The sequence below is a fragment of the Aulonocara stuartgranti genome (genome assembly GCF_965226115.1).
Source record: "Aulonocara stuartgranti genome assembly, chromosome: 4".
Taxonomy (NCBI): domain Eukaryota; kingdom Metazoa; phylum Chordata; class Actinopteri; order Cichliformes; family Cichlidae; genus Aulonocara; species Aulonocara stuartgranti.
The window spans coordinates 16,454,529-16,473,789 of record NC_138942.1 but is presented as its reverse complement, the minus strand read 5'-3'; the positions used below and the strand labels follow the sequence as shown (position 1 = coordinate 16,473,789).

The window sequence follows — 19,261 nt, the reverse complement described above, 5'->3', positions numbered from 1 at the left end:
ACACACTTCAACATTTAACCTATTTGCGACTCGAGCAAAAATGTGCCTGGGAAAGCAAAGCTAAGCGCCCCGTCTGCAACAACATGGCAAGCAGACAGACACTAAAGCTCGCCCTATGTACGTACGCACACACATAGCACGCTCCCACGCACACACCGCACGGATACACTACTCCACCTAAACGTCATGTGTACGAAAAAAGGAAGATAATGAGCATACTTAACTGTACTGCCGCTGTTCTAAAAAAAGGGTTTATGAGATACAAAGGTCTCTGCAGTTAACACCCACATTTAAGAAGTCCAAGTACAGTAGAGCCACAGAGGGAGCTAAATTCAGGCTAGAAACGGCAGAATGGGGCTGGCGAGGAAAAGAAAAAAGAAAAAGGGACATCTGATCTGGTGCAGCATGCATTCAGAACAACTGTTTTGGGATTATCCCAATTCAAATGCACGGCTAACTTTGATGTTATTTTCTTCCCCTCCCATTGTCTGAAGCCCCTCGCTCTCTTCATAATCCGAGCCCTTTGAAGTGAGCAGCGTGGAAACAATGTCAGCAGGCGACACACTCCCTCCGATGGCCCACTGACAGCTCTCCACCATCTCTTTCTTTTTTTTCTCCCCTGCTCTTTCCTCCTTTCGTCTCAATCCTCACACGTCCTCCGTCGTTTCCCTTTCTTCTCCTTCACTGTATGGGATCTCAACCTTCTCTTTCAAGATCACAACAAATCTTTGTTTTACGTCTTTACTTTCTCTCAGTTTATTTGATGTTTGTCTAATCTTACTTTCCTCTCCCCCGTTCACTTCTCCCCCTCACGTCTGGCCTTTAATAAGCAATTCAACCATTAATTAGAGCCTCGTTAGCAGGTGGTTAATACACGGGGATCATAATAATGAGCACACAGATAATGGAAACAGAAAGCTGCCGTCTCCTCCAAACAGAGATGCTAAGGCCCGTGTCTTGTAAAACCGCACACAACGGGGAAGTCGGCACGTGCGTGTTACTGTGTCATGTTGCACTTAGATTACAACAAAAGCACGATGTGATCTACAAGTGTTGCATGCTACAGTGCGACACAGACAGTAACCAATTCCTTAATCAACATGTCACCATGTATGTGAGCGTTTGGCCAGTAATTGAATCACATAAGAATTCTTCTACAGTTCTGATGTTTAATTTAGACACTGAGCGAACAATGTGGAAATGTATCCAATGTCGCAAATATTTTTTTTTTAAATCAAACACCTTTTAAGACTGAAATGATTTCCACAGCAGACCAACCAGCCATCAATTTTTGCAATGCTTCCTGATTTATCTCTGCCAGAAGTGAATGTCTTTATGATGCAAGCCAGATCTTAGTCTGTTTGACTTATAGGAGTGGTGCTGTCTTACTGAGACTCACTGAATACTTAAGGTTTTGATATGCGTCTGCATCCGCAAGTCTGCTAGGGTCTGAATGATTGAAATTTCATCATTAGACGATGAGCAGAAGAGTCCATGTTGATAAAAACTCTTTGTGATGGAGAGGACTCGCCCACAGAGACTCAGTTACAATACAGTAACTGTCCATGTGCCCTTCAGAGGAAGCATAACGGGAAGTACTACTCGGGTGTCCCTGTGCCTGTGTGCAAGAGTATACTATAAGGCTTTAATGAACAGAGTTAACTGTACGGTAGCTGATAATATGCTAGCAGCAGACCTCTACTGACGTCATATTTTTTGTTTTGCTAATGCCAGCTCTTTATCAATCCCCTTTGGGGTTGCAAAGAAGCGCATCTGGCGCAATAGTCTACCAAAGCAAGCATGTGGAGCTACCTGTTGTGGTGACCCCTTGTGGCAGGAGAGGAGCTGAAAGTCACTTTTTGAATGTCAGCACTTTACCAATTTCACACAGGCCTCAACAGCTAAAACATTTTCCTGCACGTCTCTTTTCCTGCCAGTTCTCGCCATATGTCCTTACACTTGCCCCATGATGACATGAAACATTGGTAGTGGTGCTGAACTTGTTGTAGGGTCGAAAGCATGATTCACAGACACTGTCACCCAGCACAGTGAATGATGAACTTTCCCTGAATGTGATTTGAAAGTTTCTTTTTCATTCAAATGTTGCAGCTACAAATTCCAGGGACGTAAACTCGTGTAACGCTTGCTAATTTGGAGTTGTATGGCGATGCCAGTGATGTTCTTTGGAGTCAGCACTTAATACACTGGATGACATTTTAATATTATTATCATTACTGCTGATATTAGGCACTTCCACAGGTCTCTTTGCTGTTTTATCATTAAGTCCTAACTAATCTAGTACACGGCTGAGATTGTATAAAGTTATGAATAACACCTGCAATTATATTTCAATAACTGATGTTACCAATTAGACATTTTAATACATAAAGCCCTGATATTTTGTAAAGTATAATTGGAATTCGTCCAAACGGGGCTGCATGGCGTCAATGTGTTAGCGCGGTAAGCTTGTTAAAGCGTTAGCGCCGTCCAGTCCCTCGCTAACGGAGATTTGCCACATTAATGCGGTTATGGTGTTAACGTCATTTTGACAAGATTAATGCTGACAGCACTAGTAATTTAATAAATAATCCAGCAGTAAGAAGTCGCTCATTCAGGTGTCACCTGTTTGTAAAATTTAAATAGTTTTATTTAAAAAAAGGTACTTTTAAAAGTAAGTAAGCAAGACTCAAGACGGTATCAAATTCATTTGAATAAATGTCGAGTGTCAGTGAATGTTGAGTTGTTAGGTCAGTTTCTACTGTACTTCTTAATGCTGTTGCATTAAAAAAAAAAACTTCCTGAAGTTTTATTGTATCATTGTATCATAAGAATGAGTGTAAGGGAAGTAAAGATATATCAGTCCAGACAGCAACTAAACAGGGCTTTGCTGATGTATCTGGACTCAAAGGACTACAACGAGCCTTTACCGTTAATCACATATGGATAAAAATGACAACACAATAATTGAGTGTGGGGGCCGGACTAGTAATTTCATAGAAAACAGGTTGCTTTTGTGCACGTCTGAGCGAGGAGGGCCTGGGATTCCAGGGCCTGGAAGGAGAAGAGCTCTGAAGAGAGGCTCACGGACCTGCCTCTTTACTATATGAGACAGCTCCAGCCACAAACAGACAAGGTTGTGTTTGGAAATATGTCCTGATCCCAGACACAACAAGTCTTTTTAAAGTGAGCCACACCCAGTCAACTGCTACTTCAACTGCACTCCATTCAGCTTCTGGGAAGAAGAGGAATACAAGAAGCCGATTCCTTAAAAGAAATCCACATGGATCAGGGAAAAGGATTAACACATCTCTCTTTTTTTTTATTAATATAAAACATTACATTTTTTACAGAAGCAAAAGAGAAAAAAAAGAGAGTAAAATGTTAAAAGAAATGTGCCAAAGTGTAAAGTTTAACAGTAAAAGGGATTGTCAGGAATGATAAAGAGGGGCTATGACTTAAGACGTTGGGTGAAACAGAGAGATTTATAAGATTCAGCCAGACACAGAGCACACGAGCCACTTAAAGTCACTATGGAGTTTGCAGCGAGCCATAAAAATGACAGAGCACATGCATACAAACAGGCAGTGCGCTTTAACTAAAGAAAAGCGTCCCGTGTCTACTCTATAAAAGTGAAATCCAGACGAGGCTTTTTTAGAGCACGACGTTTACTGACATACCCCCAGTTCTGCTGGTGTAAAGATACTTTAGATATACCAAACACTGCAAAGACCACTGAGAAGAGGAACTGTGTGACTGCTGGGACTTTATCATCCTCTCTTAATAATGCATTATCAGGGATTGTAACATCTAGTCCTTTTACTGAATCAGAATGAACTATTAAAGTGGCTGGCACTTTGGACAGAAGCTCCTGTATTTTTTGTTAGTGGTAACCTCCATCATAGTTAATAGTGTATTTACATTTACTGACATAAAAAGTAAGTTCAGGTTTTTGTGAGGGTTTGGTTACTCAAAACGCTTCTCCTGCCAAGCATCCGTCCTGAGAAAACATTCCCAGATTGGTTGGTGAGCGGTCGCTTGCTGTTACTAAGTGAAACAGGTCTCAAAGAAATATACAAGAACGTCCTTGCCTGGTTGCCTATTGATTGTGTTGAAGACACCAACTTGTTTGCAAACACTTGCAAACTGCTTGTCGAAGCTGTAGTGAAACTGTGAACAGTGAGGCCCAAACTTCCAGAAACTACCCACCAACTAACTGAGGAACACACATTTTTCCTTAGCAACCAGAGGCTGACAACCTGTCTCTAGGACTTGTGACAAAAGTGTAATATGTGTTATAGCAGCTAAAAATGTAACTGAAAACAATAATATTGACTATAAATTCAGGTCTGTTAGTGAACTAATTATAGTTTAGAAATTTTAGGAAATATGTATTTTATAAAATTCCTTCCATTTTTTCTACTGCTTACTTGCCTCGCTTCTGTCAGTCTGCCCCAGGGCAGCTGTGGCTACAACTGTAGCTTGCCTCCACCAGTGTGTGAATGTGAGAGTGAATGAATAGTGGAATTGTACAGCGCTTTGAGGGCCCCGAAAAGCGCTATATAAATGCAATCCATTATTATTATTACTGTTCCCAACCTGGCTAAGAGACAGAATCTCTCCAGTGTGCCCTGGGTCAGGACTGGGATCTCCTCCCAGTTGAGCATGTCCAAAGCACCTCATCTAAGGCGTTCAGGAGGCATCTGAGTCACATGTCCAAACCACCACAACTGGCTCCTATCAGTGCAGACAAAAATTGGCACTACCCTGAGCACCTCTGGGTGACTGAGATCCTTACCATATCTCTAAGTCTTGGCCTAGACACCCTTTAGAGAAGGATGATTTCTGCTGTCTGTATCTAAAACCGTATTCTTTCAGTCCTTTGCCAGAGCTTCATACCCTTAGCCACAGGTGAGGGGAGGAATTTTAAATCGATTGGCTTTACCTCAGCTTTCTCTTTTCCACAGACAGTAAAAGTGTCTGTATCACTGCAGATGTTGCACCAATCTGCTTGTCAATTTCCTGTTCCACTGTCTAATCTTAAGCAAGTCTATAAGACACTTGAACTCAACTCATTCCCAACTCAAAGTGGGCAATCCACTCGTTTCTATTTGAGAACCTTGGCATTGATTATTGAGGTGGTAATTCTCATGCAAACCACTTCCTACTCTCTCATTTTTTAAAATTATAACGCTCATTCGATTAAGTAACATGAAAGCAGTGTTTCTCAAGCTCTTTCGTCTCTATACAACAATACGGGGACTCATCATATCTGGTGTGTTCAAATTTAAACTTCCAACCCTAACAACTGTCACAAGACAGAGTCGGAACACTGCAGTATACCACTGAAAGCTTTAATAATACAGAGTACTGCTGGACCACACACCTAATAAATGGACACAAATGATTAAAGCTGCTTATAATGAGACCTGTAGAGAAGGGGCATGTGCCACCTTGCATACTTGGATCATAGAATGTGAAGAAATACCTGTTGCTCAGTGCTGAGTGATGTAATTATTAAAGTGTGTGGTTTCCAACACTGACCTTGTGGGTCTGATCGGCACGGTGGGTTACTGTCTTTCTTTCCTCTTCCCAGCGAGCACTGGCCTCTTTTAGTTGCTTCTCCATTGCTGTCTGCAGACGTATCGCCTCCTCCTTTGAATCACATACAGACGTCTGTAGCTCCGCAATTAGCTGTGGGCAAGAAAAGTCAGGTTTTTGACTGATCCTCAAGTGTGTGCAGGACTGACAGAAACTTAAGAGAAGTGGCAGTGACTAAATAAGATCATAACTTGGCTTGCTTGCACTTGGGAACCATTTTTTTTCCTAGTGCAAAGTTAACTTGGAAGTTCTATGTATTTCTATGCTTATGTTTGAAACAAGCGGCATAGTAAAGCGATCAAAGAGAGAAAAGCCTGTTGCCAGAAGCAAAATGCAAAATACGTTCGCTTAACAAAATGCTGTTCTGATTCGTTTCATTTCACTGGGCTTGCAAAAAAAGACTAGTATCAGATGGAAAATGCATTTTGCATTTGCCATGGCTTGGGAAGGCAGTAACAATCACCTTGAAAGACCGCTTTTCCCAGAGTCTCGTGTCTTCTTTTTTGTTTTTTGAGACGAGACAGAAGACACAAAGAAGAGAGAGAGAAAGCGCAAGAGTGAGAAAGAAGAGGGAGTTAAAAAGAAATAGACAGGAAGGAAAAAACAACTTCCTTTTTGAAGAGCGGAGTGACTTTGTGTTGGTGAACTTGCGGTGCACACCAAGATGAAAAGGAAGTGTCTTGGCTTTGAAAACCTCCAGTCAAAATTAACATTCTATTTAAGCCACTGTCAGAGAAAGGCAGAGGAAAGATGAGAGAGTAAGAAAAAAAGAGAGAGAAAGAGAGAGGGAAGGGAGAAAGAGAAAGAGGTGAGGAGGAGGAAGGAGGGTATTGCTGCTGCTTTGGGCTAGACAGATAATTGTTGACCATGTTCAAACCCTGGAGGACTAGCCCCGCTGGAATCTGCACATTGTGTGGGAGTATGGGAGCTAAAGCGGCGCGGGTCGACCACAGACAGAAAGAGACGGCAAGGGCGAAGGGGGGTGGAGGGGTGCTAGGGAGATTAGGCTTATTTAGTCAGTGGGACAGCCACATGAAAGCAAAAAATGACACATCATTATGTGAACATCATTTCTGGTCATAATAATTATTTTGCAATATGGATTCCCTGCATTTGCTGGTCTTCAGCCCCGGGGCAGTGGCGGCACTCCAAACTAGTAAACTCAGCTGTCTGTCTTGTTACTCCTGTATATATATATTTATACACACACACACACACACACACACACACACACACACACACGCACGCACGCACACGCACACGCACACACCATAGCACCTTTTTCACTCTCTGATAGGCAGCCAGGCCTTTTTAAGTCTATAATTGGTCTGGTGAGACTTGCCTATTTTCCCAGCCTGCTAGCATCTCTGTTTAGGGCTAAAGGAAGGCTTGCCTCCCCATGAACCTGAAGTATGGAAAAAAAGAAAGGAGGACAGAAACGAGTCTGTTTACCCACCTGTTTACAAACAGGTGGGTAAACAGGCTACCAGAGGAGAAAGGCTGCTCTGTAATGATGAAAAGAACACAAACACTTGTAAGTGCGAAAACTTGGTGGCTGATGCTTAATTTGAGTTGCCCGTTTCCTTTGATAATGATTCCAGTGATTTGACCCCGCCAGCAAAAAAACAGTGTAAACGATAGAACATTTCACTTATTGCCTCTTTGTTTGGTAACATTTCTGCCATAACTGCAGGCGTTCTCCAACAAAGTGTAGCTGTGTTAGCCCCATAAAGCCTGAAATATGAAACAATTGCCACAAAATTCTTAAATTTCATATCTGACTTTTAATTTTGCGACATTTTCTTAAAAAGTTGCTTAAAAATGCATGGTGTTATTTATTCATCACACTGATGATGTAAAAGTCTCAGAACCTCCCAAAAAACTATACCAAATATGACATACTTGTTGTTAAGTTACAGCTTTTAGGCACCAAGTATGTTTTTGGAAAAGAAAAAAAAAAAATCACGAAATTTAGAATTTTTCCAATGTATAAACAAACCAAAAGCATTTTTTTTAGGGGGGGGGGAACGCAGTGTGAAAAAATAAAGTCAGCATGAAAAGATGATGAGCTGGTCCGGATGTTTCTAAACAAGAAAAGGAAGACACAGAGATTCTGGGCCGGAGCAGTGTCTAGCTGTCTGTCTGAGGTTAAATACTATTATTTTTCTATTTGTATATTCAGTACTGTGTTTTGAGCTACGAGTGCACTTGTTGCCAAACGCATTGGTCTGATTGGTCAGAACTGTTTATTCAGAAAAATCAAGCTTGGTCCAACGAAATAAATTCTGCAATTTAATCAAGTGAAATCACGAGATCTGTGTGTGTGAACAGCTGCATTAAGAATAGGTGAGTGCAAAAAATATTTTCAATGCACATAATATTTGCATGAATTTGTGTCTTCAGTCTGCGCAACCTCCCAACCCTCCAGCTTAGGCTTGAAAAGATGAACAAACAACTAAACTTATGTAAAAATGTCCACCAAAGTGGAGATAATGTATAGTGCTACTTTTGGCCAAAAGACATATCAGCATAAACACCTCATACTAACTGTCAAACACATGTGAAGGGGTGATGATTTGGGCTTGTTTGGCAGTCACAGGACCTGGGCACCTTGAATACACTTGAGTCAAATGTGAGAGTCCGAACTTCTACCTGATTCATATACTTGAAATGTGACGGGACCTTAAGAGAGCTGTGCATAAATGAATGCCTACAAACCTCAATGAAATGAAGCAACACGGTCAAGAGGAGTGGGTAAAAATTCTTCCACAAAGATGTGAGAGGCCGAAAAAGCCGTGCTGTTAAAGTTATTGCTGGTAAAGGTGGTGAGGCAGCTGAACAAACCTGATGAATGTAAGTCTTTCAACTTACCGGCTGACATTTGACTGGTGCAGCTTCGAGAGCAAATATTAATTATTATCCAAGGCTAGAAAAGATAAGGAGAATAATTGTGTGCAAATTTGAAGCCTGATAAAATGTTCTGACTTTTCAAACTGGAATGAAAAAGGGGCTGCAGAGAGTTGTGTGAAAAGCTTTTCTTTTCGCATGACCGTATTTGCCAGCTAGATATTAATTGGCCAGCAAGTTCACAAAGAAACTTCAGAGCTTTTTTTCTTTTTCCTAGAAACCAGTTGTCTCCTGCATTACTGGAAATGAATATGCTGAGAGTTGTGAAAGAGAGCAAAAGCTCTACTAACAATCAATACAGAAAAGAACCCAAAGTTTAAACAGTGCTGACACATTTCGATTTTGTTTTGATGTGAAAATGTCTCCAAAGGAATAAACCCTGCAGCTGGTCAGTAAATTCCTAAAAGGTCACAGAAAAGCACAGTAAAAGAAAGAAAGAAAGAAAGAAAGAAAGAAACAAACAAACCCCCAACATTGTGTTTAAATAAATGAAATAATTTTACATATTAATTTCAACCTGTCCTGAACCGTGCCGCCCAGAGAACATTCCCTCCACCTCCCACCTACTTGCGGTCAGGGATAAAGTAATGATCTATCAGCACCAAGACTACCACCCACTGTAACCTGACCATTAAGTGGGCCCTGTTTAGTTCACAGGTCACCCAGGAGGACCACTCGCAGCTAGGCGCTTAACACACAGGGACTGGGTAGGAGACACTAATTAGGAGAGCTGTGTATGTATGTGTGTGTGTGCGTGCCTGATTGAAAGAACCAGAGCACAGAGACAAAAGCAGGGAGATAATATACAGAAGAATAGGATCTGCACTTCTGTGCGTATGTTTGTGTGTGTGAATGCAAAGAAACATACATATCAGGCCCCCTAGGATAATGCATGGCATGGTATGTTTTTAATTGGGCTATTAGCTATGCAGCTGAGCTCTAGAGCGATGCTCCCTGTCAGACACTGAGGGGTTAACAACTGGGGTTAGCCTTTGAGGTTCAAAGACCTCTTGTTTACATTTGACTGAGTTGCTCCAAGGGGTGGTGGGGGGGAGGGGGAAAAAAAGCCTTCTTGGTTCCACCTTTACCTTTTAAAACAAAGTCGCCCAAGCCCACAACAAATGCTCAGAAATACTCACGCATATTAACATGTTTGCACAGAACCCACTCCTTTAGCATAACCTTTATGTAACCGCTCGCATCAACAGCGGTGTTGAGTTCTGCGCTCTGGGACCATCTTCTAATGTCAGCGAGTGTTGTTTGTTAAACTTATGCCAGCTCTGTGTCCCCAAACCAGAGGATTAATCACTTGTTGCTCGTCTGCGGCGGCCCTGCACCCTCCAAAGCGGGCAGAGGCTAAACTTTCGCACAGCACCCAACTCCTTTTGAAGTTGAGCATTGTGTAACCTAATAAGCTACCGTTTTTCCTCACAACATCTGCTTGTCAACCCCGCTTTCAACTCGGAGCCTCTGCCAACCAACCCGAAATGGGGGAGATTTAAAGAGGAGAAGAAAGAAAGAAAGAAAAACAACAACCTTCTCCTCCCCCTCGTCACCCTCCCCCCCCCAGCCTTTTTGAATCTCCTCTTTGGGTAACGAGGTGCAATTACGGCCAAATGATTGTAATATTTTAGCCTGCTACATAATCAAGAAGAAACCACTTTTCTTTTTGTAATGTAAACACTACTTAGGGTGTTTTTGGATCTTTGAACTGGTGAGGTGAAAGCTGCCAGAACTTTCTGAGACGTCGTGCTGAATGGCAACGTGTGTCCGAGGAAGTTATATCTGTTTGGACAGAAGAATTAACTCGATTTCATGTGGCCTAAGGACACAAGAAGTAATGTTAAACACATTTCCTGGATTTGAAGTGTAGCCAGGTGATGGACAGACAGGTATGGTATATGAAAAGGACTTTCACCGATATGTTTTCAAGATGTTTCGCCGGCTTAACAGTTTGCTCGGGCTGTGTAGCTCCCATGAGAGAGCCGTAGTACACTTGGGGGCCGCGGCAGCATCACACAAAGAGCTGGACTGCTTGTGTTTTTGCAACTCTTTTTCTTTTTTCTCCCCCTTTTCTAAATCCTGGTGATTGTCCTGTGGGAGGAAAAATCTCTTAAGAGAGTGCCAAGATATTTTATACCCGGGGAATTGTGGCCACTGGGGGGCAGCTGAACAAACTTAAAAGACACAATTGATATATTAATGTTTGGCAAAAGCTTCCTGGATTCGTGTCTGATCACCACATGAATGTAAGTGTAGTGGTTGCACTCATTCCAGCCCTTTCAACTCATGTGTCGGTGTTTGATTGGTGCAGCTTTCAGAGAGCAAATATTAATTCTAATCTAAGGCTAGCAAAGATAAGGAGAAGAATTGTGTGTAAATTTGAAGCCTGATAAAAATGCTCTGACTTTGGACACAGGGATGAAAGAGGGGCTGATAAAAGTCAGACAGCAAAGCTTTACAAATTTCACTCTAATATGAACTTTCGTGCTCTGGCACTGACACGAATGTTCTGCGTGCACTCTCTCGTACATTTGCGCCCGTGCACATGTGCTTAAGAGAAAAGGCCATGGCAGCTTGCAGTGTGTGTGTGTGTGTGTGTGTGTGTCACCACCTTTCCCCCATCAGTACATTTTGTCTGTTCCATCACATAGTCGAGTAGAAAAACAAGAATATGAAATGAAAGGGCAGAAGTGAAAACTGATTACCTGGGCAGATTTGGCAAGCTTCTGACTGTACTCCCTCTCAATCTGCTTCAGCCTGCTGTTGGTCTGCAAGGAGAAGAAGGGAGAGGAGAGTGTGAGAAAGAGATATGCAGACGGGCAGGTTGAGGGACACAAAGAGAGACAGGGTAGTGAAATTCAATCTTCCGTTAGGAAGTGCACAGAGACACATTACCCTCCCAACCTAACCATCCTCTCACACACACACACACTTTTGTGCTGACCTCTGCCTCTTGGCAGTGTGTCCCTGTTGAGCACGCCTGCGGCCCCTTGGCTCCGCGCCACTCCCAGCGCTCATGTGTGCCAGCAGGTAGCGATGGGCACAGTGCACAGTGGGCACCACTCCCCTTTGATCCCCTGCCAACAATTCATCACTTAACAAGACGAGGGGCTACGGTGAGGGGTGGGGGAATTAAAATGTTGCTGCCAATTAGCTATAGGGTAAGAAAAAAAAAGCGAGGGAGACATTTGAGAGAAGCTGGGAAACTAAACAGGGCGGAGACAGAATAGAAGTGAATGGCGATTGTTGCTGGAAGTTTAGTGAGCGTTGCTCGTCTCTTTTGTTTTCCGTTGTTTCTCTATGGGAAGCTAGCCAGCTGGAAGCAAAGGCTGTGTGTTTCTAATGCGAGATCTTTCTCCTTTCAGCTAGCTGTGTTGTGCTGCCAGAGTTTGAATAAGAGGCTGAACTGTGGAGTGAGATAATTAGGTGTGAAGTGCTGGAATTCTACAGGGACATCAGTAGCGGCCTGTATGGACGTGGATGTGGTCCATACAAGTACTAAGGAAACACTAAGGGTTGAATTAATGGGGGACAGAGGTCATTATGTGAAGGCCAGGCAAAGCTTTTCAGTGGACGAGGATTAAACTTAAGTCTCACATTCTGCTGTAAAACTACAGAAATCAGCATTTATATGCTATATATTATTTAGACGCTTCAGTTGCTATGCCACTAAAAAAGGGGCCACAGTTTAATATATTTCTTCTTCTAAATTCCTGAAAAACACACAACTGTAAACCATCAGCCATGCAGAGATGGATTCAGAAAGTTATTCTAAACTGTAGTAAACATGATTCTCTCTCTTTTGCGCACACAAACACTTACTTGACTCTCCTGACAGCCACTGACAGACAGACAACTCATGAACAAACACTGCTCCGCTGAACACTCCCACTCACAGCCATCAACACCTGAGCTGCGTTTGGACTCCGCACCCCTTCCAAACACTTCCTGACAAACACGGCCGTCCGCTCTGAACGGACACACCTGTCACCACGGAAACACAGAGCCATCACCAAGGATACAAGCCCTGTCTTCCTGCGCCAGGACTCTTTGAGTGGCGGCCCGCTTGTCCCCAGGGGCCCTAAAGCAGCTGATGAGAGCGCGGAGGACAAAGGAGGGCGTAGGAAAGACGAGAGAATGAACTGTCTGTGCGAAAGGGAAACAAATGGAGTTCTTTTTTTACATTTTCTGTCTCAGCTCTGCTCCATATTGTGAGTGACTCTGTTATAATAACGAATATTTGTGTATTGTTCGTGTTCTATATTTAGAAAAATTTAAAAAAAAAGATGAAAGAAGAGTCTTAAATGTATCTATTTCTCCATTTACACATAATCGTCTCTACAGTTAATTTAGGTGATGTTTATACTGCACAATGTGAGACTGTAGGTTCACATGTACATGGGTTTAAATTTACAGTGTGTAAAATTTTCACAGCTAGACCAAGATTCAAGTTGACGTCAGTAGACTGCAAAGTGCAGTAAACTGAGTTGTGTTTTCTTGCCCCTCGAACATGTTTTCAACAGCCAAGAGATCAAAAACATTAAATTTAAACTGCACCCCATAATGGCCCCAGCTGGCTGGAATGTTTCTATTACTGCTTGGAGGCGATCCAGATTCAGTCCACTGTTTACCTCAGCTGTCAATGCTGGATGAGTAGTGTCCACCTTTATTTACTCAGGAGGAAGCCGGGAATCTTTGTCAAAGGACTGTAATATAATTTGATGAGTCCGTGAAACTCACTTCTGACCCACGACAGTCACACTGAGGTGAGTTGTTGAAGATATCCTGAACTACTGGTAAGCGCTGCTATTAGCCTCTGTTAGCTGCTGCTAACTGCCTTTAGTGAAACTTTCTTTGAAGTGGACTCAGACACTTGGCGAATAAACTCTCATATGAATCTAATTAAACTGTTTATCAGAAGGAAAAAACTGAAACTGGTTAGCACTATTGCCTCAGCAAGAAGGTCCTCAGCAGGTTTTCCCTGTTTGTGTAGGTTCTCTCCAGGTACTTGGGTTTCATCCAACAGGTCAAAGATATGGGAGAGTGGGGTGAAGGTAACAGGTGATTTTAAATTGTCAATAGGTGTGAATGTGAGTGTGAATGGTTGTCTGTCTGTCATTGTTAGACCTGTGACAGACTGGCTACCTGTCCAGGATATATCCCACCTTTCACCCTATGACAACTAGGATAGGCTCCAGCCCCCCGGCGACCCTGATAAGGACAAGTGGAAAAGAATAAATAGATGGATAAGAAAGACAAGTGAGATTTTTAGGACACTCAAGTCTAACATTAGCTGGTATGATGTTAGCTTGTAACCAGCTGTTGTGGTTTAGCTATTTCTTGTCAAGCGGAGACGGAGTGTCACATGTCTAATCTGCTGACAACAAGGAGTTGTGACAACACTGGGAATAAATAAGCATGTTTATGGACATTTTTGCCCTGACTTTATATTATGAGATAAGGCTTGAGATGCAAAGGAAGAGTATGACATTTTACACAGATGCCAGTGGTGCTGTCTCTTTCCTTCGTGGTTTTGGTGAAGATGACCCCTCCCCCGATGAGAAAACATAGATATGATCCTTTATAACTTCAGCCTGAAAATGCAGGTGTCTCTACATAAAATGCGATCAGTTGGAAGGGAGCTGTCCTACCTGGTCACTGTATTCAAATATAGTAAGGGAACATGGCAGCCTTCACAAACCAATGCCAACCAACTCCCATTTATTTTTAATACATTAATTATAAGTTTGAGAATGAATCAATTTGTTGGAAGATCTAATTACACACTATATATCCTTATTTTCCATTAAATGACCTCAAATTACTGACTGTACCTTTAGCATGTGGTCATACTGACACACAAACAGGCTCAGATTTTTTATAAAATCACAAAGAGCTTGCTACTAACTTATTCCTTTTACCTGAAGTCACTCGGGGGATTTCAGCAGGAAGTATTATAAAAAAGTATTTAAAAAAAACTTCAACCATTATAAACCTCTACCATCTAAACACACATAAAAATGGACAGAAGTAGAAGAAAATATGGATAGTACACGCAGTGAAAAATACCCCATTTGGACTGTGACAAATACAAAGGGAAAACAGTGCTAAATTAAAAGCCCATCCATATGTGTGTGTCTGTGTGAGTGTGTAAGAACTTTCAAAGAGAGTACCTGCGCCCTGCCAAAGGCATTTTTGCGCTGAAGGCACTTTGAGGCTGTATCAGGCTCTTCAATCGCCTCTTAATCCTAGCGGTGTGGAGTGCAGCTGCTTTGAAGTGTGTTCGTCTTTGTGTGTGTGTGTGCGTGCGCAGATACCAGTGTGTGCTAAAGAAAGTGGAAGTAGATCTGAAGGTAAGGCATGCACCGCTTACCAGGACTTAATTAATAATCTGCAATGGGAAGCAGGCCAAACACACACATAGACACGGGCACACATGGATACATGGGCACACTTAAAAAGGATGGGGACATGAGTGGCACAAAGAAAGCGAGGGGGGGGGGGACTTTCTCTCACACACTTAATGATACGCACACAAGTCACACTTATTCAAACAGACACAGCAGACAAACAGGATGCATGAAGGCCAAACACACATCCAGAGTTTGATCTGTTGCTGGAAATGAGATTTGCTCAAGGTGTGCAATCCCTTTGTTCACAACAGACGGCTGTATTCTTGCTAAAGGAGGAAGCAGCTAAGGTAAACATTTCTTAGTGTAATCAATGTAGTCACTGCATGGTAATGTTTGTGTCACAGTTTTCAGCAGTAGAAAACACATCAAATGTTCAAACTTTACTAAATTAACGAATAACGAATTTCATACATGCAAAGCATTTCAAAAAGAAGTTGGGATGTGTTTCATCACCTCTCCTTATAACAAAAATCTCAAAGTGCTTGAACTAAGGAAATCAAAAGCAAAATGGTATCCCATTCCCACAAGTACCTTTTACCTAGACTGTACCGAAGCCAATTTAACACCTGTACTTTCCTTTTTTTTCTTTGAAGCTTTGTTTTTGTGCAGAATGCAGTTTGGTATTGTTTTACTGAAATAAACAATGTCCACACTGAAAAAAAGCTACTGTGGATGACTGCGTAGCTTCTCCCCCCAAAAAAGGAAAAAGCATATTATTGGAATATATTCCATGAACTGGAGCCTATCCTAGTTGTCAGGGGTAAGAGGCGGGGTACAAATTGGATAGGTCACAGTCTATCGTGGGGCCAACACAGCCAGACAATCATGCTCATTCACAGTCAAGTAATTTAGAATCAACCTAACCTGCGTGTAATTGGACTGTGGGAGGAAACTGGGGTACCTGGAGAGACTCTAAACAGGTACAAGGAAGACAAGCAATCTCGCTCTCTGCGACCTTCTTGCTGTGAGGCAACAGCCCTAACCACTGCACCTCTGTGCACACTACATATTATAACCCTGATGCCTTTCCCAAATATCCATCTAATGCTAATCATTATGCATTGCCAACGTCTAAACTCTTAGCACTGACAACAAGCAAGGAGCTCCATCTCACTAGAAAGAAAGTTTTCCAATTTTTGATTCTTCAGACCTCAGGAAAGTTTTCTGCTTTGCTACTATGCATGCTTGTTTTCTTTTGCATTCGTGCCACATTGTACTTATGGCAGCAAAGACAAACTATGTTCAGTTATTTTTATATGAGTTCCTGAGTCCATGCAATGATTTATTTCTTTTTTGTTTTGCAGTACCGCCTGAGGACCAGATGGTCACAGACAGCCAATATTGGTTTTCAGCCTTGTCCCTTGTGTACAGAGATTTCTCCAGATTCCCTCAATCTTTTAATTACACAATGCACCATAGATGATGAAATTCCCAAATTCTTTGCAATATGTTGCCCAAACAGTCTTTCACAGAGAGGGGTAAACCACTCCCTATCTTTACTTCTAAAAGACTCAGCCACTCTGGGATGTTCTTTTAGCACTCAGTCATGTTACTGACTAACTTGATCCACTGCGAGACATTTCCCACTTTGTTTTTAAGCACGATGTGACTTTTCCAACTTTGTTTTTGCAAAGAATTGCTGTCAACAAGTTCTAACTGAGCATATATTTCACAGAACTAGAACATTCCTTAGTTTCACCACTTAATTAAAAATGGGGTTTAAATATCTTGCAAATCATTGCATTTGTTTTTATTTACATTTAAAACAGCAATCCCAACTTCTCCGAAAACAAGGTTTTATTTCCAAAATCTCTTCCATCTTGGACAGGATATTGCTTCCATATGGCATTTTTCTGCGATGTGTTTCCAATCATCTCACATTGCTAAAGAGCAATTATGGTTTTCAGCATCGTCCTAAAGCTGAACTCTGACAAAAGGCACAAAACTAAAGTCAATACTTGCTTACGCAAGGATGATATCACAAGACACATCGAAAGGACACAGTGCGGACTCCAATCCGAAAAGTGGTTAGGTAAAAAGCCGGGACGTTACAGTGAGTTACAACATGTTCTCTTAATGGCTGTTGGTGGTTTAACCCTGCATACAACAAGTTGTGTACGACACGCTGGGGAGCAGATTTGTGGGGGTTCGTTTGTTGAAGGAAAGAAAGCGATTTCAAAGAGAAGCTTTTCTCCATTGCTCCACAAAGCCTTCAGTTTTAGTGGCAGCAGTATTTGTAAGCATTCAAAACGATTCTCTGTTCACCGCGCATGACTCTCATAACAATTTGAGTTCAATCTGCTAGTGAGGGAGAGCTGGGAGATGTTATTTGCTCGTTTGTCTGTAATCATTGCTGTCTTGCTGCGCTCGCCTGTGTATCTGCGTGTGCGAGAGAGAGTTGCTGCTGTAATGACAAGAGGCTTTATTTCCATTTCACAGTTTGCCATCACTGCCTGTCAGTAGTGATTCTCTTCATCCCTGCTGCTAACTGTCAGTGCCGCTTCATACACAGCACAGAAATAATGCATCACGGGCACGCACAGGCAGATAAACATACATCAAATACGCAGACACACGCAACATCCCAAATGTTCAGTGATTACACACTCCACCAGCTGGATCTTTATAACAGAAAACCAATTATATCCTTTTGCCATCAGTGTGAAAGGGATTAAAATCTAACCTACATCTTAAGGCTGGGATAAAAAAAAAAGAAGTTTGAGGATTTAAACGCTTCGAATGCTGAATCAGATGCTGAAAGTGTCTCAGTCATGCTTTCTGTGCCCAGATTTGTGCGTTAACTGTTCACAGGCATTGGTCTTAACTTGAGTTGACAGTCAAGCTGTGACTTAACACAAGAACACGCAGAATCGTCTCAGTTATTCACTGAAATCTCGCAGAGTCGCAATGAAATTCGGTTTAGACTTCTCTGTGTAGGTACATCTCTATTTATGTCTTCAGTGTATTTTGGATTGATGTTACTGATGTTAAGGTGCAGCATGATTTTCAGTTGAACTGAGAGATTTTCCCCTTCGCTACACACACACACAACTAAAAAACAACAACATAGTGGTGTCCCACTTAAAACTCCACTTCAAACCAAAGTGTAATCTATAGCGTGCAACAAGATGGGAGCTGCCTGACGCCATGTTTTAATGCGATTGGAAAAAAGTGTGTCGCTTCCCTCCCTCCTCTTGGATGACTTCAAAAAGTGAGCGAGGGAGCTGTGTGATGTTTTTTTTTTTGGGATGGCAGAGCTTTTACTTTGACTCTTTCATCTGCTGGGTGACTCACTCGCTCGCTCTCTCCCTCCCTCTCCGCCGCCGGGCCCGATGGTGCACTGAGGAAACGAGGAGCTCGCAGAGATCCGGGCATGCGCGCACGGAGCTGTGATGCCAACATATACCAATGGAAGGCAAATCCAAATTTAGCCAATAATCTGCACAAAACATCTTAAACTTTACCCTCCACCCCTCCCCATAAAATCAGACCCCTTGCCTTGCCCCTCCAATCTCTTTGTCTCCCGGTTAGTCTGTCAGTGTGAGGTGAATGTGGGCCCTGTTTGATCATCCCCCAGCCACTGTTTTTCTCCTCCTCGCCTAATCCATGACCGACTGAATAATATGATTTGGTATATCTCCAAATGGCAGAGGACCAACCTAATAAGTCAGCAACGACAGGAGGCAAGAGAGAAGAACGAGACGTAGCTATGACAAATACAATGACAACAACCTTGTACCACCATCTTCCGGCTGAGAGAGAGAACAGTAAGCTCTCTGGAGGTCAGGATCAGAGCTAGAAAGAATGAATGGCTTCACGTGGATAAAATATGAACGAATGTATTAAAAACCAACCAAACAAACAAAAAATTAAACAGCTATCACATCTTTCTGAGTCGCGACGTGGAAGCTGAGACTTGTCTATAGTTTTAGCACCAAAAGACTGTGTTCTCCAAAGAAATGAGACATTTATGGACCAGTTTATGGCTGATAAACACTCATAATAATGATGATAACAAATGCAGTCCTCTAAAACACCACCGGTGGAATATTTCTGTGGCTCACTGTCACGTTAAGATATGCTTCACGCTTGCAAAAATTATAAATCTTTTACCTCAACTGCTATTCTGTTTGAGCAGATTTCTTTTCTCACGTTTTATGCAGTAAGCTGCTAATTTCCTACAGGCACGCAGAAAACGGGCACGTAAAGATTTACACAAACATTTTAAATAAAGAAAGCCAAAAAAACAGTCTGCCAATTGGAGTTGTAAATTCTCTGAAAATTAGGAAAATCAGCCGTGTGCTTGTTTTGTACTAAAAGCATCTTGGGTGGTCTGATCA

At 42.2% G+C, this 19,261-nt stretch overlaps 1 protein-coding gene and 1 long non-coding RNA gene across 7 annotated transcripts in view; one reads left to right on the top strand and one right to left on the bottom strand.

The window, feature by feature from the left end:
• Positions 1-19,261, bottom strand: part of cep112 (centrosomal protein 112) — a 169,401-nt gene that overhangs the window by 24,787 nt on the left and 125,353 nt on the right. For all 6 annotated transcript variants that reach the window (XM_082532002.1, XM_082532005.1, XM_082532003.1 and 3 more), the window contains 2 exons: positions 11,214-11,276; positions 5,542-5,691 (listed from right to left, as the gene is read on the bottom strand). In XM_082532002.1, the coding sequence (XP_082388128.1) occupies positions 5,542-5,691; positions 11,214-11,276 (213 nt within the window). The remainder of the gene's footprint in view (positions 1-5,541; positions 5,692-11,213; positions 11,277-19,261) is intronic.
• Positions 12,313-16,617, top strand: LOC309705932. Its single transcript, XR_014276634.1, has 3 exons — positions 12,313-12,719; positions 13,187-13,274; positions 16,226-16,617. It is a non-coding gene; the product is annotated as an uncharacterized lncRNA (long non-coding RNA).